This window comes from Salvia splendens, chromosome 12 (assembly GCF_004379255.2).
Source record: "Salvia splendens isolate huo1 chromosome 12, SspV2, whole genome shotgun sequence".
NCBI classification, from domain to species: Eukaryota; Viridiplantae; Streptophyta; class Magnoliopsida; order Lamiales; family Lamiaceae; genus Salvia; species Salvia splendens.
In genome coordinates this window covers 24,083,824-24,099,804 of record NC_056043.1, presented here as the reverse complement: position 1 = coordinate 24,099,804, position 15,981 = coordinate 24,083,824, and the positions used below count along the sequence as shown (strand labels likewise).

At 46.0% G+C, this 15,981-nt stretch overlaps 1 protein-coding gene across 1 annotated transcript; it reads left to right on the top strand.

Annotated features, from left to right (window-relative positions):
* Positions 1-3,135: 3,135 nt before the first annotated feature.
* LOC121757747 (sugar carrier protein C-like) lies at positions 3,136-15,714 on the top strand. Its single transcript, XM_042153244.1, has 3 exons — positions 3,136-3,658; positions 11,675-11,678; positions 14,763-15,714. Exons 1-3 carry the CDS (start codon positions 3,136-3,138, stop codon positions 15,712-15,714), a joined length of 1,479 nt encoding a protein of 492 aa, XP_042009178.1.
* Positions 15,715-15,981: the final 267 nt, after the last annotated feature.

Sequence of the window (15,981 nt, the reverse complement as noted above, 5' to 3'; positions counted from 1 at the left end):
CTGGATTTTGTATTGAAATCAATTTTTGTATTGATCATTTTCCTATATATATATATATATATATATATATAGGGCAGTGATCAAGATATAACTAATTTAAGTGTATAACTAGAGAACAAATCTCAGCCACACATCTTAATGGAACAAATATTATTTATTTTAATAATATAAAATGGGCCAAGGCTATTTTTGGAAATGACAGTATGAAATTCATTAGCTCATACGCGATTGATTTTCTTCCAGATTGAGATTGTCGATGTTTTGCTCCAGAACAGAAAAACGAGCTGCTGATCGTTCTTCTTCATGGCGGTGATCACGCTCTGGAGAGCCGAGAGAGCTGGATTCGCCGGCAGTTTGACGAAGTCGGCGCGAGCTTTCTGGCGGTGGCGGAACCTGAAGGTGGTGCAGCATTGGCGGTGAGGGAATGATTGAAGCCGTTGGATGAGCATGAGCTCATGTCTTCGAGTAGATGGTCCTTCAGCAGCACTCGATTTATTGTTCTTTTTTGAGATGGTCCTTCAGCGCACTCGATTCATAATTTTCGGATTACCACTTCATCTTGAGCTAAAAATTCACTTGTAGTACTCCCTATATTACCACATACATCTTGTCATGTTGATATGGTGTCGTATTAATAGCCACATTCAACTGGATGTACAATACAATTTAATTTTCTGTTTTGAATGTTGTTTATTAATTGTTTTTTTATCTGCTTTTAATTGTTACAAATTGACTTAATTCAAAGAAATGGTTGGAGTTTTCATGTTTTAGAGATGTGTGTTGTGTTCTTTCTTTTTTCAATCTTTTTATAGATGGAGCATTGGCAAAACATTGCATCAGAGCTTCATTAAACTAACATTACTAGTTTGAAATCATATGCTTCTTCACTAAGGTAAGTTACGGTCAAATTAAATTATCCATTTTACTTCACTCTTGTTTACAAAACACATCACTCTTAGCATTATTTTACTTCACTCTTGTTTACAAAACACATCACTCTTAGCATGATTTTACTTCACTCTTGTTTACAAAACACATCACTCTTATTATAATTTTACTTCACTGTTGTTTACAAAACGCATCACTCTTAGCATGATTTTACATCACTCTTGTTTACAAAACACATCACTCTTAGCATTATTTTACTTCACTATTGTTTACAAAACACATCACTCTTAGCATGATTTTACATCACTCTTGTCTACAAAACACATCACTCTTAGCATGATTTTATATCGCTCTTGTTTACAAAACACATCACTCTTAGCATGATTTTATATCACTCTTGTTTACAAAACACATCACTCTTATTCTGATTTTACTTCACTCTTATTGTGATTTTACTTCACTCTTGTTTACAAAACACATCACTCTTATTCTGATTTTACTTCACTCTTATTGTGATTTTACTTCACTCTTGTTTACAAAAAACATCACTCTTATTCTGATTTTACTTCACTCTTATTCTGATTTTACTTCACTCTTGTTCACAAAACACATCACTCTTATTCCGATTTTACTTCACTCTTAGTTACAAAACACATCACTCTTATTCTGATTTTACTTCACTCTTGTTTACAAAACACATCACTCTTATTCTGATTTTACTTCACTCTTGTTTATAAAACGCATCACTCTTTTACTTCACTCTTGTTTACAAAACACATCACTCTTATTCTGAGTTTACTCCACTCTTGTTTACGAAACACAACACTCTTATTCTGATTTTACTCCACTCTTGTTTACGAAACACAACACTCTTATTCTGATTTTACTTCACCCTTGTTTACAAAACACATCACTCTTATTCTGATTTTACTTCACTCTTATTTACAAAACACATCACTCTTGTTAACAAAACACATCACTATTAGCATGATTTTACTTCACTCTTGTTAACAAAAGACATCACACACACCACACCAAATCTGCATTAATCAACACAGCGTGAAAGGTGGAATTATTAATTAAGCAATAATCCAAAATTAAAATAATAGTATCAGAGACAGATATGAAAAATTACACGACCAATCACCTTCTTCCAATTAAATAATTAATTAAAATTAACCACATTTCCTTTCTCCTTCTTCAATGAATCAACTTCTTATAAATCATCACTCTGTTTGCCCTCTCTCCTTTCTTCAATGGAACAACAATGAGATGCATTTATAATTTGCTCATCAACAACAATCAATCAATCCATCCATCACAACACACAAAGATACACAAAGATGAAGTTCGGGAGGGAGCTAGCTTCCCAATTGGTCCAGGAATGGCAGACAACATACATGGACTACCAAGGCCTCAAGACGCTACTGAAAAACCACATCGCATTCCGGAAGAACACCGCCTTGTCGCCGCCGTTACCCAGAAGAAGAAGGGCGATATCAGAAGCCCCCATTCCAACGCGAATTCAACCAACGTATCTCTCGTCTCCCCTCTCACCTGCTCCGATTCTTCACTGATCACGCATTCGACATCCAGCCCGGTGCTTTTGCAGTCGATCTCGTCGGAGTCGATTTTGAACTCCGATTCTGTGGCCTTGCTCCTTGCTAAGAAATTGGACGAAGTGATTTGATTAATAGGATTCCTAATCGATTGTGAGAAGGCATTCCGCCTCTGGCGAGTGATTGTGAAGGTGTTGGGAGCTCTGGCGGCGGCGTAAATGGCGGCGGTGGCAGCGAAGGAAGAGCACCAGCAGCAATTCACCGCCATTTTGTGTGATACTAATTGATTTTGGAGAAGAGGGAAGAGGAGAAGATGTAACGCAGTTTCTTTCAAATGACCATTATACCCCCGCTTGATTATTGTGGAGTAAATTTGTGAGGGGGAGAACTAATTTCTCCTTTAAATTCTAAAATTACATGTATTAATACTAGCCCTTGATTTTCTTAATCTTGTGGCTGTGATTTGTTCTCTAGTTATTTGGTTAAGGGGTGTTTACTCATCGTATCTAATTAGATACGGATACGGTATGGTCGTTTGGAGCTTTATAAATAGGGATTTTGCATCATTCATTAATCAATCATCAATTAATCTCAAACAAACAAAAAAAAATTTTGAAAGATGGCGGCAGGATTCATTAATGGCGGCGGCGGAGAGCGGAAGGATTACCCCGGAAAGATGATGTGGCGCATGGTGATCACCTGCATCATGGCCGGCTGCGGCGGCCTCATTTTCGGCTACGACATCGGCATCTCCGGCGGAGTCACCTCCATGGCTCCCTTCCTCCAAAAGTTCTTCCCCCGCGTCTACCACCGCGAGGAGCTCAACTCCGGCGGCACCAACCAGTACTGCAAGTTCGACGACACCATGCTGACACTATTCACATCCTCACTCTATTTGGCCGCGCTTGTGGCGTCGGTTTTCGCCTCTTTCATTACTCGAAAGTTCGGTAGAAAACCCTCGATGGTTTTCGGCGGTTTGGTGTTTTTAGCCGGCGCCGCCGTGAATGGCTTCGCTCACAATGTGGCGATGCTGATCATCGGCCGGATCCTCCTCGGCGTTGGAATCGGCTTCGCTAACCAATCCGCTCCGGTTTACCTCTGCGAGGTGGCTCCGGCGAAGCACCGCGGCAAGCTGAATATGCTCTTCCAACTCATGATCACCGTCGGGATTTTGGCTGCTAATTTGATCAATTTCTTCAGCGCGAAAATGAGTAATGGGGAATGATGGTTGGGCGAATTTTTGATGGTAGTAAATGCAGGTAATGAATATAGATCACGACACAAGGAATTACGTGGTTCGATTTACTGAGGTAAATCTACGTCCACGGGAAGAAAGGAGGGCAAGATTGTATTGCTTGATCTGGTTTTCCAGCTTACAAATACAGACTTGCTATATGATATTTGATGTCTAGAGAGCTCTCTCTTAGTCTATCTGATCTAAGTTCTATTTATACATTGAACTAAGATCGTGGCTTGCATCACCACTAACTAGGTCGTGGCTTACATCACCACTAAGTAGGTCGTGGCTTACATCATCAGTAATTAGGTCGTGGATGTCGTGGAGGTCGTGAGATCCTGCATGGGTCCACTATCTCTTTGTTTGGTCCGCTATCCTGCATGAGATCCTGTATGAGTTGACACCACTATCTCCCAGTTCGGTCGAATAATGAGACCGAACTGCTGAACTATTGCCGAGCAGCTTTTGCCAATCTGAGAGTAGAGCTTGATTGGTCGGCTTTTACCGAGCTGTAGGCTGGGGCCGAACTCTTTGGTAATGCCGAACTGATACTCTTCCTTGGGGACCGAACTGCTGAGCTATTGCCGAGCAGCTTTTACCAATCTGAGAGTAGAGCTTGATTGGTCGGCTTTTACCGAGCTGTAGGCTGGGGCCGAACTCTTTGGTAATGCCGAACTGATACTCTTCCTTGGGCTTTGCGCAGATGGGCCGTCACTGCTATTGGGCTTGTTTAGTACGTACCCCATCACTACCCCCCCCGAAAAGCGAAGTGAATCACTTCGGCGAAGCGAGTCACTTCGGCATTCTGGATAAAGGTACGGGGAAGGCTGACGTCAGGGGACGTGCCTTGCGCGTGACTGCATTAAATGCGACAGTAAAATCCGGCCGTTGAATCCTGAAAAGGTGGGATTCGAAACGGTGCGATGATTTTGAAATCTTCTCCGAATCTGATAAATACGTCCTTTCTTCATCATTTGAACACTTTTGCTATTGCTTCTTCTGCATTCTCTCTCTTCCGCGTAAAAATTTCCTTCCGCTTTCAAGAATTTCTTCAGAATTTTCAGACTTTCAAAGAGTAAGAACTATGTCTTCTTCTTCTTCTGAGTCAGGTAGCGGTAGGAAAGGGGATAAGGGGTCTTCTAGCCGGAAAGAATCCGGGGAGAAGACCGTAGAGTATTTTCACAGCATCTTGAGTAAGGATACTGTGATATCCCTACACGAAAAATATTTTTTTCCTGGGGGGAAGGTTGCGATTCCCGACGACCTTCATAGGGCTGACTCGCCGCCGGAGGGTTACGCCACCGTTTATGAAGCCTGCTTGGAATGCGGGCTTCGTTTCCCTCTTCCCCCTGCCTTTGTAGAGCTGCTAGATTTTTTTCAACTCCCTTTAGGTCAGGTGACTCCGAACTCTTGGAGGCACTTATCGGCGTTTGCTGCCGAACTGCGCAGGCTAGATAAGGATCTGTCTCTGAGGGCAATCCTTAATTTCTTCCAGTTTAAGAGGAAGGGATCTTGGTTTTACTTGATCCCTTTACAGCCTTTTAGGGCCTTCTGCAAAACCAAGTGGCTAAAGTGGCAACATCGTTTCTTTTTTTATAATAGGACAGCGGCTCCGGGCTTTCCCTGGAGAGGGCCGAAGTCCGTGATTCCTCATCCTCGGTTAGAACCGTTGGACGGGCTCGAGGGCGAGCTCAATAAGATTCCTATGATTAGGAAGCAGTACCTGGAGTCTGAGCTCGTCAAGGGCGACTTCGTGTTCGACTCCTCGTCTTCGGACGAAGAGACCGAGGGTGAGGAATTCTTTTTTGTGCCTTACTGCTTTTGTGGCGAAAACTAACCTTGCTTTCTTGCTTTTTGGCAGTGAACATGCTAAATAAGATTAGCCGCAAATCCTCCGAGCTTAAGGAGCCGGAGAAACAGAAGGCTACCAGCTCGGCGCCTGATGCCGAGAAGAATCCGAAGAGGCAGAAGACCTCTTCTTCGGATCCAAAAGAGCCGGAGTCCACTTCGGCAAAGAGGAAGGGGAAGACCCAGAAGCCCCCAAGAGCGCCGGAGAGAGACATCGTCTTGGCGCCCCCTTCGGAGCATGTCTGTGAGCCTTTTGCATGGCCAACGGACTTTGCCGAGGTGAATTCTCTTCTTGATTTTCTGGCCTTGCTTTTTTCCTGTATTTTTTGTGGCCCCTCGGTTGACTTTTTCCTTTTTCCATTTTCAGAGGAACGATATGCTCTCCAAGCTCGTCGCCGTTGAACTCTCCAAAGCGTCCAACGATTATGCTGAGATGCAGAGGAAGTTGGCGGCTGCTCGTCACCAGGCCGAACAGGCTAAGGCAGACTTTGAGAAGGCCAGAGCTGCTAGGATCTCGGCCCAGGATGAAGCCCAGTTTGCCAAAAACCAGCTCGTCATCCAGCGAGAGCAGACGAAACGGAGGGATGCTGCCGCCGTGGTTGCCCAAGGGAAGGTTCTCCGTGCTTTCGCGGAGAAACTCTTTCTGAGCAATCAATTTTCGGCCTTTGTCGGTGATCTGCTGAAACTGATGACCGATAATGCCGAGCAGGGGCCCGAAGTCGTCCTGCCGCTGTACGGCCGAGAGATAGCAGCTCGTCTCCAGAGTCTGCCGCTCCTTGAGGAGCTTGCTTCGTCCTCGGTCCTGCTTTCTGCTGACCGAGTTCGTAGTTGCCGAGCTGACCGGGACGAGAATATGGAGGCTATCTTTGCCTCCTTAGGGCCAGTTTCACCCGCTCCAATTTTCCACGGAGAGGGTGAGACCGAGCAGCTTGATCAGCAGACCGGAGACAGGCAGGCCGAGCAAGAGGTGCTGCTGATCGGTGATGGGGGCACCGAGCAGGCTGGGGGGAGCAGGGAGGCCGAGGCTGAAGCTGAGGCAGACAAGGAGAAGGAAGCTGAACCTCACCGAGGAGCCGGAGACGAAGCTGGCGGAGTATGATTTCGTCTCCCTTCTCTTAGTTTAGTTTCTTCCTTCTTGTAAAATGGCCTTGAAGCCCTCCTTGTGTAAAAAAATTTTTTCTTATGAATGAAAAAATTCTTCTTTCTGCACTTGTGTCTTCGTATAGCTTTTCGTACTCTCTTTTACTCCTGTTGTGGTTTACTACCTGCTCAGTAAACTGAAATGCCGAACTGACATAGGCTGCTTTGTATTCTTAACTCTTAAGGAGCTGGAGGTACTTCACTGGAAGCGGCTGTACTCTTCCGCTTTAGACGAAGCTGAGAAAAAAGCCATAGCTGACCAGATGAAGAATGACGAACTCTTGGCTTGTTTAGTGAAGCTGGAGGCCTACAATAAGGACTTAGAGTCCGAAAAGAAAGATCTGGAGGCCGAACTGAATACTGCCGTCGCTGAGAGGACTGCGTATGAGGATTTCATCTGCAGGCGCGGGGGAATGACCATCTCTGAAGTTCAGGAACGAGTTGACGAACTGTGGGAGGAATATCATGTACTCCGGAGGAACAATGCGCTGGAGAGCTCGGCTTGCCAACAAGTCGTGAAATCATTGCGGCGCTGGGCTTCTCGGTACGACATCATTCTTTCCCGGCGTCCCTCAATCGAGAGATTCCTTAGGCATTTCCCGCCAACAGATGCTCGCACTCCAGCTCAAACCTCTGATTCACTTGCTCAAAACCCTACTCCAAGTCAGCAACGAACTCAGGAGCAACCGGAAACGTCAAGACGAGAACGGACTCAGGAGCAACCGGAAACGTCAAGACGAGGACGGACTGAAGTTCGTAGAGGAGCTGTGATTATGAGTGAGCAAGATCAACAAATGATTCGTGAAGAGACTCTTCGCCGCCGAGGTGCTAGAGCTTCCCGGGCTCAGGGAAGAGGAGGTAGGTCGATTAGAGCATCTCGTCGACCTGCTTATTCTTCAGCTGCCCGGAATGACCGAACTCGGCTTCACGAGGATTTTGTGAATAGATGGCTCAACTTTAGCAACCAGGGACAGTAGAATAGTCCTTTGTAATGGCGTAACGCCTTCTTGTAGGGCAGCAGAATTATATGCCGAACAAGATTTAATAAATGAAATTTTCATTTCGCTTCTATCACTGCGTATTTACAGCTCAGCGAAAAAATTTCATCGTGCTCGTCCTCGGTCTTATGAAGTAAACTTCTTTGACCGGACTCGTCCTCGGTCTTATGAAGTAAGCTTCTTTGACCGGACTCGTCTTTGGTCTTATGAAGTAAACTTCTTTGACCGGACTTGGTCCTCGGTCTTATGAAATAAACTTCTTTGACCGGACTCGTCTTTGGTCTTATGAAGTAAACTTCTTTGACCGGACTCGTCTTTGGTCTTATGAAGTAAATTTCTTTGACCGGACTAAGCTTGTGTCCTAATTTGGCGAGTTTTATCGCTCGGATCGGACTTTCCCTTGTCCTAATTTGGGGATCGGACTTTCCCTTGTCCTAATTCGGCGAGTTTTATCGCGTGGATCGGACTTTCCCTTGTCCTAATTCGGCGAGTTTTATCGCGTGGATCGGACTTTCCCTTTGTTGCAGTTCGTTTCAGACGGACTGCTTGTTTCTTAAGCTGAATTGTGGTCTTGTATCCTCCTTAGAAGCTTGGACTCACAATCGTTGGCTTATATATGTTCTAAAAAGGGGATCAGCCTTCGAAGAACAAGATACCTCAGTAACATTTGTAAGAGACGACACGCACATAGACAGACAAAACGCACATAGACAAATAAAAAGGACGAACAAGATTTTAAACTTTTATAAAACAAGCACAAAGAACAAGTAAAAAACAAAGAAAGCACATACCTCTAGGACCGAACTAGACACAAGACTGACTGACCGGACTGTCTCTTACAAATGGAACTTCTTAAGGTTGGAAATGTGCCATGTTCGGGGTACTTGTTCTCCTGACACGTGAGTCAATTTGTAAGACCCTTTGCCGAGGACTTCTGACACCCGATATGGACCTTCCCATGTGGGTTCGAGTTTGCCCAGCTTTTCTGCTCGGCTTACTTCGTTGTTTCTCAAGACGAGATCTCCCACTTGAAATTGCAGCTTTTTCACCCTTTGGTTATAATACCGGGCTACTTGCTCCTTGTACTTGGCTGCTTTTATGCAGGCCAATTCTCTTCTTTCTTCGGCCAGATCTAGTTCGGCTCTCAGTCCGTCATCATTCATTTCTGAGGAGAAATTTAGAGTTCGGGGACTGGGTACGCCGATCTCAACCGGAATCACGGCTTCAGTGCCGTACACCAGACTGTACGGAGTTTCACCGTTGGATTTTTTGGGTGTAGTTCGGTAGGACCATAGGACTTGAGGGAGATTTTCTACCCATTGTCCTTTGGCTTGTTCTAACCGAGCTTTTAACCCTTTCACCAAGATACGGTTTGTTACCTCCGTTTGTCCGTTTGCTTGTGGGTGGGAGACCGAAGTGAACCGCTGTTGAATATTCAGCTCTTGGCACCAATTCTTGAATGTCTTGTCGGTGAACTGAGTCCCATTATCCGAAATGAGGATGTGGGGTATGCCAAATCGGCACACTATGTTCTTCCAGACGAAATCCAATGCCTTCGAGCTCGTTATCGTAGCTAATGGTTCAGCCTCCACCCACTTCGTGAAGTAATCCACGGCAACGATAAGGAATTTCATTTGCCGAGGAGCTTGTGGTAGTGGTCCTACTATGTCTATGCCCCATTGCATAAAAGGCCAAGGGCTTTGCATAGCACATAGATCGGTCTGCGGCATCCTTGGGATATTTGTATGGATTTGGCACTTCGTACATGTCTTGACGAGCTGCACTGCTTCTTGTACCAAAGTTGGCCAATAATATCCCCATCTCAGAACTTTTTTAGCTAAAGCTCTGGCTCCGATGTGGCTACCGCAAGATCCTTCATGAACTTCTCTAAGGATGTAGTCCGTCTCTTCTGGTCCTACACATCGCAATAACGGTTGAAGGTAGGACTTTCTGTATAGGACTCCTTCATGAAGTTCATACCGAAGTGCTCGGCATGTGATTTTCCGAGCTTCTCTCTTATCCTCGGGCAGTTGTCCTTGATCTAGATACTGTAAGATCGGCGTCATCCAGTTCGGCGAGCTGGTTACTGAATGTACCTCAGCTTCATCAATGCTTCGGTGTAGTAATTCCTCCACCTTTGAGCTCGGATATGAGGCCAACTTACTTAAAGTATCTGCTCGGCTGTTTTCCGCTCTGGGAATGCGGATTATCCGAAAATAAGAGAAACTTCGGCTAATGCTTTGCGCTTTGTCCAAGTATTTTTTCATCCTCTCATCTCGGGCTTCACTTGTACCCAGCATGTGATTCACTATGACTTGTGAATCACAATGGATTTTGAGAGATTTGACAAATAGACTTTGCGCTAAGTGAAGTCCGGCAAGGAGGGCTTCGTATTCGGCTTCGTTATTAGTAGTTGGGAATAAGAACCGAAGTGAATAAGTTACCTCGTGTCCGTCGGGAGCGATAAGTAGAATACCAGCTCCACTTCCCGTTTTATTCGAAGCTCCATCTACGAATCCGCTCCAGCAATCCGGCGGCTCTACTTCGGATTCCAGGGGCTGTGCTAGTTCGGTATTGGCAGAATTTTTCTGTTCGGCCATGACAGGGATTACTTGATCGAACTTTGCCTCTGTAAGAAAATCTGCCAAGGCTTGTCCCTTGATGGCTTTCCGAGGTAGGTATTCGATTGAGTGTTCTCCCAACTCTATGGCCCATTTGGCGATTCTGCCTGATGCTTCTGGCTTGGTCAAAACTTGCCGAAGTGGCAGATCGGTTAAGACGCATACCTTGTGAGCATAGAAGTATGGCCGCAGTCTCCTTGCTGCATTTACTAACGCCAGAGCAATTTTTTCCAGAGGTTGATACCTTGTTTCTGGACCTCTTAATGCTCGGCTTGTAAAGTAGATGGGAAGCTGCTTTAGGCCTTCTTCTCGTACAAGCACCGCGCTAATGGTTTGATCTGATGCCGCTAAGTATAAGAATATCACTTCGGCATCGGTTGGAGCAGAGAGAATTGGAAGCTTGGCTAAATAACTTTTGAGCTCGTCAAAAGCCTTTTTCTGCTCGGCTCCCCACTCAAACTTTGGTGCCTTTTTCAACACTTTGAAGAACGGCAGTTGCTTTTCGGCTGCTTGGGAAAGGAATCTATTCAGTGCGGCTAGACATCCAGTTAGCCTTTGCACATCATGTATGGACTTCGGCATCGCCATGTTCTGAACAACTTGAACTTTTGAGGGATTTGCCTTGAGTCCGTCCTTTGAAACCCAACAACCCAGAAACTTTCCCGAATCTACCAAAAAGGTACATTTTTGGGGATTGAGTTTGAGGTTGGCTTTTTTGAGCACGTCGAGGGTGGATTTGAGGTTGTCTTCATACTCCGAAGTGCTTCTGCTTTTGACGACTATGTCGTCAACATACACTTCAACCTCTTTTCCTATCAAATGCCGAAAAAGCTTATCTACCATCCTTTGATATGTGGCTCCGGCATTCTTTAAACCGAATGGCATCTTTTTATAAGCAAAGATGCCGAAGTCAGTAATGAAAGCCGTTTTTGAAGCATCATTCTCATCCATTAAAACTTGGTGGTAGCCTTTGTATAAATCAAGAAAACAGAAAATTTCGAAGCCGATCAAAGCTTCTACTTTTTTATCTATGTTCGGAAGGGGATAGCAATCTTTAGGACAGTGCTTGTTTAGATCGGTAAAATCTATGCACATCCGCCATCCTCCTTCTTTTTTCTTGATCATCACAGGATTGGCCACCCAAGAAGGATATTTCACCTCGAATAATACATCCGCTTTCAATAATTGGCGGACTTCGTCATGGATGACTTGATTTCTTTCTGCCGCAAAGAGTCTTTGCTTCTGTTTTATAGGCCGGACTGAAGGATCAATATTTAACCGATGAGTGATTACCTCAGGGGGCACTCCGGTCATGTCCAACGGAGACCATGCAAAGACATCTTTGTACTCCTTGAGGAGCTGGATGGTCTTTTCCCGGAGTAGAGGCGTTCCCGCAAAACCGATCTTGACCGTTCTGGATGGATCATCTTCGTATAACTGAACGGTCATTGAGTTCGACTCTGGTGTGACTTCGGTCATTTCGCTTGCCTCTGACTCCGGCTGCTGTGATTGCTATGCTTGATGATGCCGATCTGATTGCTCGGCACTTTTAAGCGCAATCTGCAGACACTCTTTTGCTCTCTTTTGATCACCTCGGATGACCGCTATCCCACCTTTAGTGGGAATCTTGATGGTGAGGTGATAAGTAGAGCAAACGGCCCGAACTGCGTTGAGCCAGTCTCTTCCCAAGATAATGTTGTACGGGGACCGAGCTTTTACCACAAAGAACTCGATCATCGTACTGGAGCTTGTAGGCGCTTTTCCCACCGTGATCGGAAGGCTGATAATACCTTCAGGGCGGGTGTCCTCCTGGGCGAAACTTTTCTGAGGAAGTGGAGCCGGACTGAGCCGAGCTGGATCCACTTCTAGTTTATCGAAACATTCTTTAAAAAGAATGCTGACTGACGCTCCGGTATCCACAAACACTCTGTGGATCAGTTTGTTTGCCACTCCGGCTTGGATGACAATAGCGTCTTGATGAGGAGAGATGGCCGGGACGGGATCTGCATCTGAAAATGTAATCACTTCGTCCTGCTTCAGCCTTTTATGCGTTGGCTCCTCTCGATTGAAGCCTCTGCGCTCTGACTTCAGGGACGATTTAGTCTTCCCGGCAGGGAGAGCATCAATAGTCAGGATTACTCCATCATATTGCAGCTCGTCATCGTCTTCGGGGTCCTGTTGCTTTTTCAGATCCTGAGGAGCGCAGTTTGCACCTCTCTGCTTTTTGTTCTTTTTCGGCTGCTTGCTTTGGTATTTTTTTAACGTTCCTGCTTTCACAAGAGCGTCAATACCTGCAGCCAAATGTCGGCACTCCTCGGTATCGTGACCGTGGTCTTGATGGAAGGAGCAATATTGATCCTGAGGTCGACGCGCGGCCGATTTCGTCATCCGCTTTGGTTTTTCGAACATATCGGAATGCAGTTCGAAAATTTCCGCTCTCGACTTGTTCAATGGTACGAACTGGGCGGGCGGCTTCTCGGGATTGAGACGTGGCCCCAATCGGTCTTGCACCGGAGTCCTTTGAATCCTTTCAAAAGGAGTTCGGCGAGGATGTCCCTGATCGCCAAAAGGAGTTCGGCGAGGATGTCCCTGATCGCTATGATCGGGCTTCCTCCTGTCTCCTCGGGATGAGCTGTCTAAAGACCGTTTGCGACGGTCTGCCTCATCGGCACGGGAGAACTGGTCCGCAATGTCCCACATCTCTTGAGCTGTTTGCGGACTGCATTCCACGAGCTTTCTGTAGAGAGCTCCGGGCAGGATTCCATTTTGGAATGCCGAAATGACAAGTAGATCATTGAGATCATCTACTTGTAGGCATTTCTTGTGGAATCTCGTCATAAAGTCGCTGATCTTTTCGTCGCGACTTTGACGTATAGAAAGCAGCTGAGCCGAAGTGATTCGGGCTTCCGCTTTCTGAAAGAACCTCCTGTGGAAAGCATCCATTAGATCTCGGTAAGATCTAATGCTGCCTTGGGGGAGGCTATCGAACCACCTTCTTGCGTTCCCGATAAGCAGCTCGGGAAACAGCTTGCACATATGGACCTCATTGAGACCTTGGTTCGCCATGTTATACTGATAGCGTCCCAGGAAGTCATGAGGATTCACTAACCCGTCATAAGTCATCGACGGAGTTCGGTAGTTCTGTGGCAAGGGAGTTCGGGTGATATCGTCCGAGAACGGAGTCTTCAATGCTCCGTACATGGCGAACCCGACATCTCTTCGGTATGGAGGAGATGGAGTTCTCCTGTGATTCCGGTACCGAGGAGGAACAGGAACATGTCGGGGTTGAGGATTCTTCTTCCTGGAAGACACGGCACTACTGCGGTAGTGACTTTCATGTCTGGATGAGGAGGGAGAATCCACCGTTTTCGTCTCCGGCTTTTGGCCCTTTTGCAGGAAAATTAAGAACTCTTCCTGCTTCTCGGCCAAAAACAACTTGACAGCCTCGTTCAAATCGGGCTGCTGGGAAGACTCGGGGCGATGAGTCTTTGAGCGGCTTGTTCCTTCTCCGTGAGAACTGGAAGTAGATTTCTCCCGAGGCTGTTTTCCAGACCTGCGGGCTGGACTAGCTTCCTCAGGGTTATCACGAACGGTATTATGGGTGTTATGTGATCTGGTATGCATTTTTTTTTTTTTTGGGGTGGAAAAAGGGTCAAAAATTCGCTTTATCACAAATTTGGTTCTCTGTTTCCCACAGACGGCGCCAGTGATGGTTGGGCGAATTTTTGATGGTAGTAAATGCAGGTAATGAATATAGATCACGACACAAGGAATTACGTGGTTCGATTTACTGAGGTAAATCTACGTCCACGGGAAGAAAGGAGGGCAAGATTGTATTGCTTGATCTGGTTTTCCAGCTTACAAATACAGACTTGCTATATGATATTTGATGTCTAGAGAGCTCTCTCTTAGTCTATCTGATCTAAGTTCTATTTATACATTGAACTAAGATCGTGGCTTGCATCACCACTAACTAGGTCGTGGCTTACATCACCACTAAGTAGGTCGTGGCTTACATCATCAGTAATTAGGTCGTGGATGTCATGGAGGTCGTGAGATCCTGCATGGGTCCACTATCTCTTTGTTTGGTCCGCTATCCTGCATGAGATCCTGTATGAGTTGACACCACTATCTCCCAGTTCGGTCGAATAATGAGACCGAACTGCTGAACTATTGCCGAGCAGCTTTTGCCAATCTGAGAGTAGAGCTTGATTGGTCGGCTTTTACCGAGCTGTAGGCTGGGGCCGAACTCATTGGTAATGCCGAACTGATACTCTTCCTTGGGGACCGAACTGCTGAGCTATTGCCGAGCAGCTTTTACCAATCTGAGAGTAGAGCTTGATTGGTCGGCTTTTACCGAGCTGTAGGCTGGGGCCGAACTCTTTGGTAATGCCGAACTGATACTCTTCCTTGGGCTTTGGGCTGATGGGCCGTCACTGCTATTGGGCTTGTTTAGTACGTACCCCATCAGGGAAGGGTGGCGCGTGAGCCTCGGATGCGCCGGAATCCCCGCCCTAATTTTTCTAATCGGATCGCTCTGCCTCCCCGATACCTCTAATTCGCTAATCGAGAGAGGTAGGCTCCCAGAGGGGAAGGAGCAATTGAGGAAATTCCGCGGAGTTGACGACGTGGAGGATGAGTTGGCCGACATCGTTTTGGCGAGCGAGGCGGCGAAGCAGGTGGAGAAGCCGTGGTCGAATCTCCTCCGCCGCAAGTACCGTCCGCAGCTAGTGATGGTCGTTTTAATCCCCTTCTTCCAGCAATTCACCGGAATGAACGTCATCATGTTCTACGCTCCGGTCCTATTCAAAACAATCGGATTCGGCAGCAACGCCTCCCTCGCCTCCGCCCTAATCTCCGGCGGAGTCAATTGCGTCGCCACATTAGTCTCGATTTGCACCGTCGACAGATTAGGCCGACGTTTCTGGTTTCTAGAAGGCGCGATTCAGATGTTCATTTGCCAGATCATCGTCGCGATCTGCATCGGCGCCAAATTCGGCGTCTCCGGCAACCCCGGGGAGCTGCCGGTGTGGTACGCCGGCATAGTCGTGTTTGCGATATGCGTGTACGTGGCGGGATTCGCGTGGTCGTGGGGCCCGCTGGGGTGGCTGGTGCCCGGGGAGATACTGCCGTTGGAGGTGAGATCGGCGGGGCAGAGCGTGAATGTGTCGGTGAATATGATTTTCACTTTCATCATTGCTCAATGCTTCCTCAGAATGCTGTGCGTCATGAAATTTGGCCTTTTTATATTCTTCTCCGGCTTTGTCTTGGTCATGGCGCTTTTCATATATTATTTCTTGCCAGAGACGAAGGGGATTCCGATTGAGGACATTGCTGAGGTTTGGAAGACGCATCCGTACTGGAAGAGATTTGTAGACGAAGACGACGATGTTGCTCGCAAGAATAGGTTCTCAGGAGTTTAGATTATGTTTTTTTTTTATGTTGCTTTTCTTTTTGAGGTTAGAATATTTATGCTTTCATGAGTTTCTCTTCATTCTTTCACGTTAATTTTAATGCTAGTGTTATTCTCTTTCTTGCCTTTGTTCTATATTATGGTTCAATTTAAATTGTACGTAGTATTTATTATTGTTATATATCAATTGAGAATTAATAATAAGTTCGAATTTCGTTACCATCGTGGAAAAATAGGTTGTGGAATACGTGATAGGAGAAAATGAGATTGGCTCTCA

Excerpts from the sequence above, each read along its gene's own strand:
- LOC121757747 (XM_042153244.1), top strand. The coding sequence starts at position 3,136 with ATGGTGATCACCTGCATCATGGCCGGCTGCGGCGGCCTCATTTTCGGC.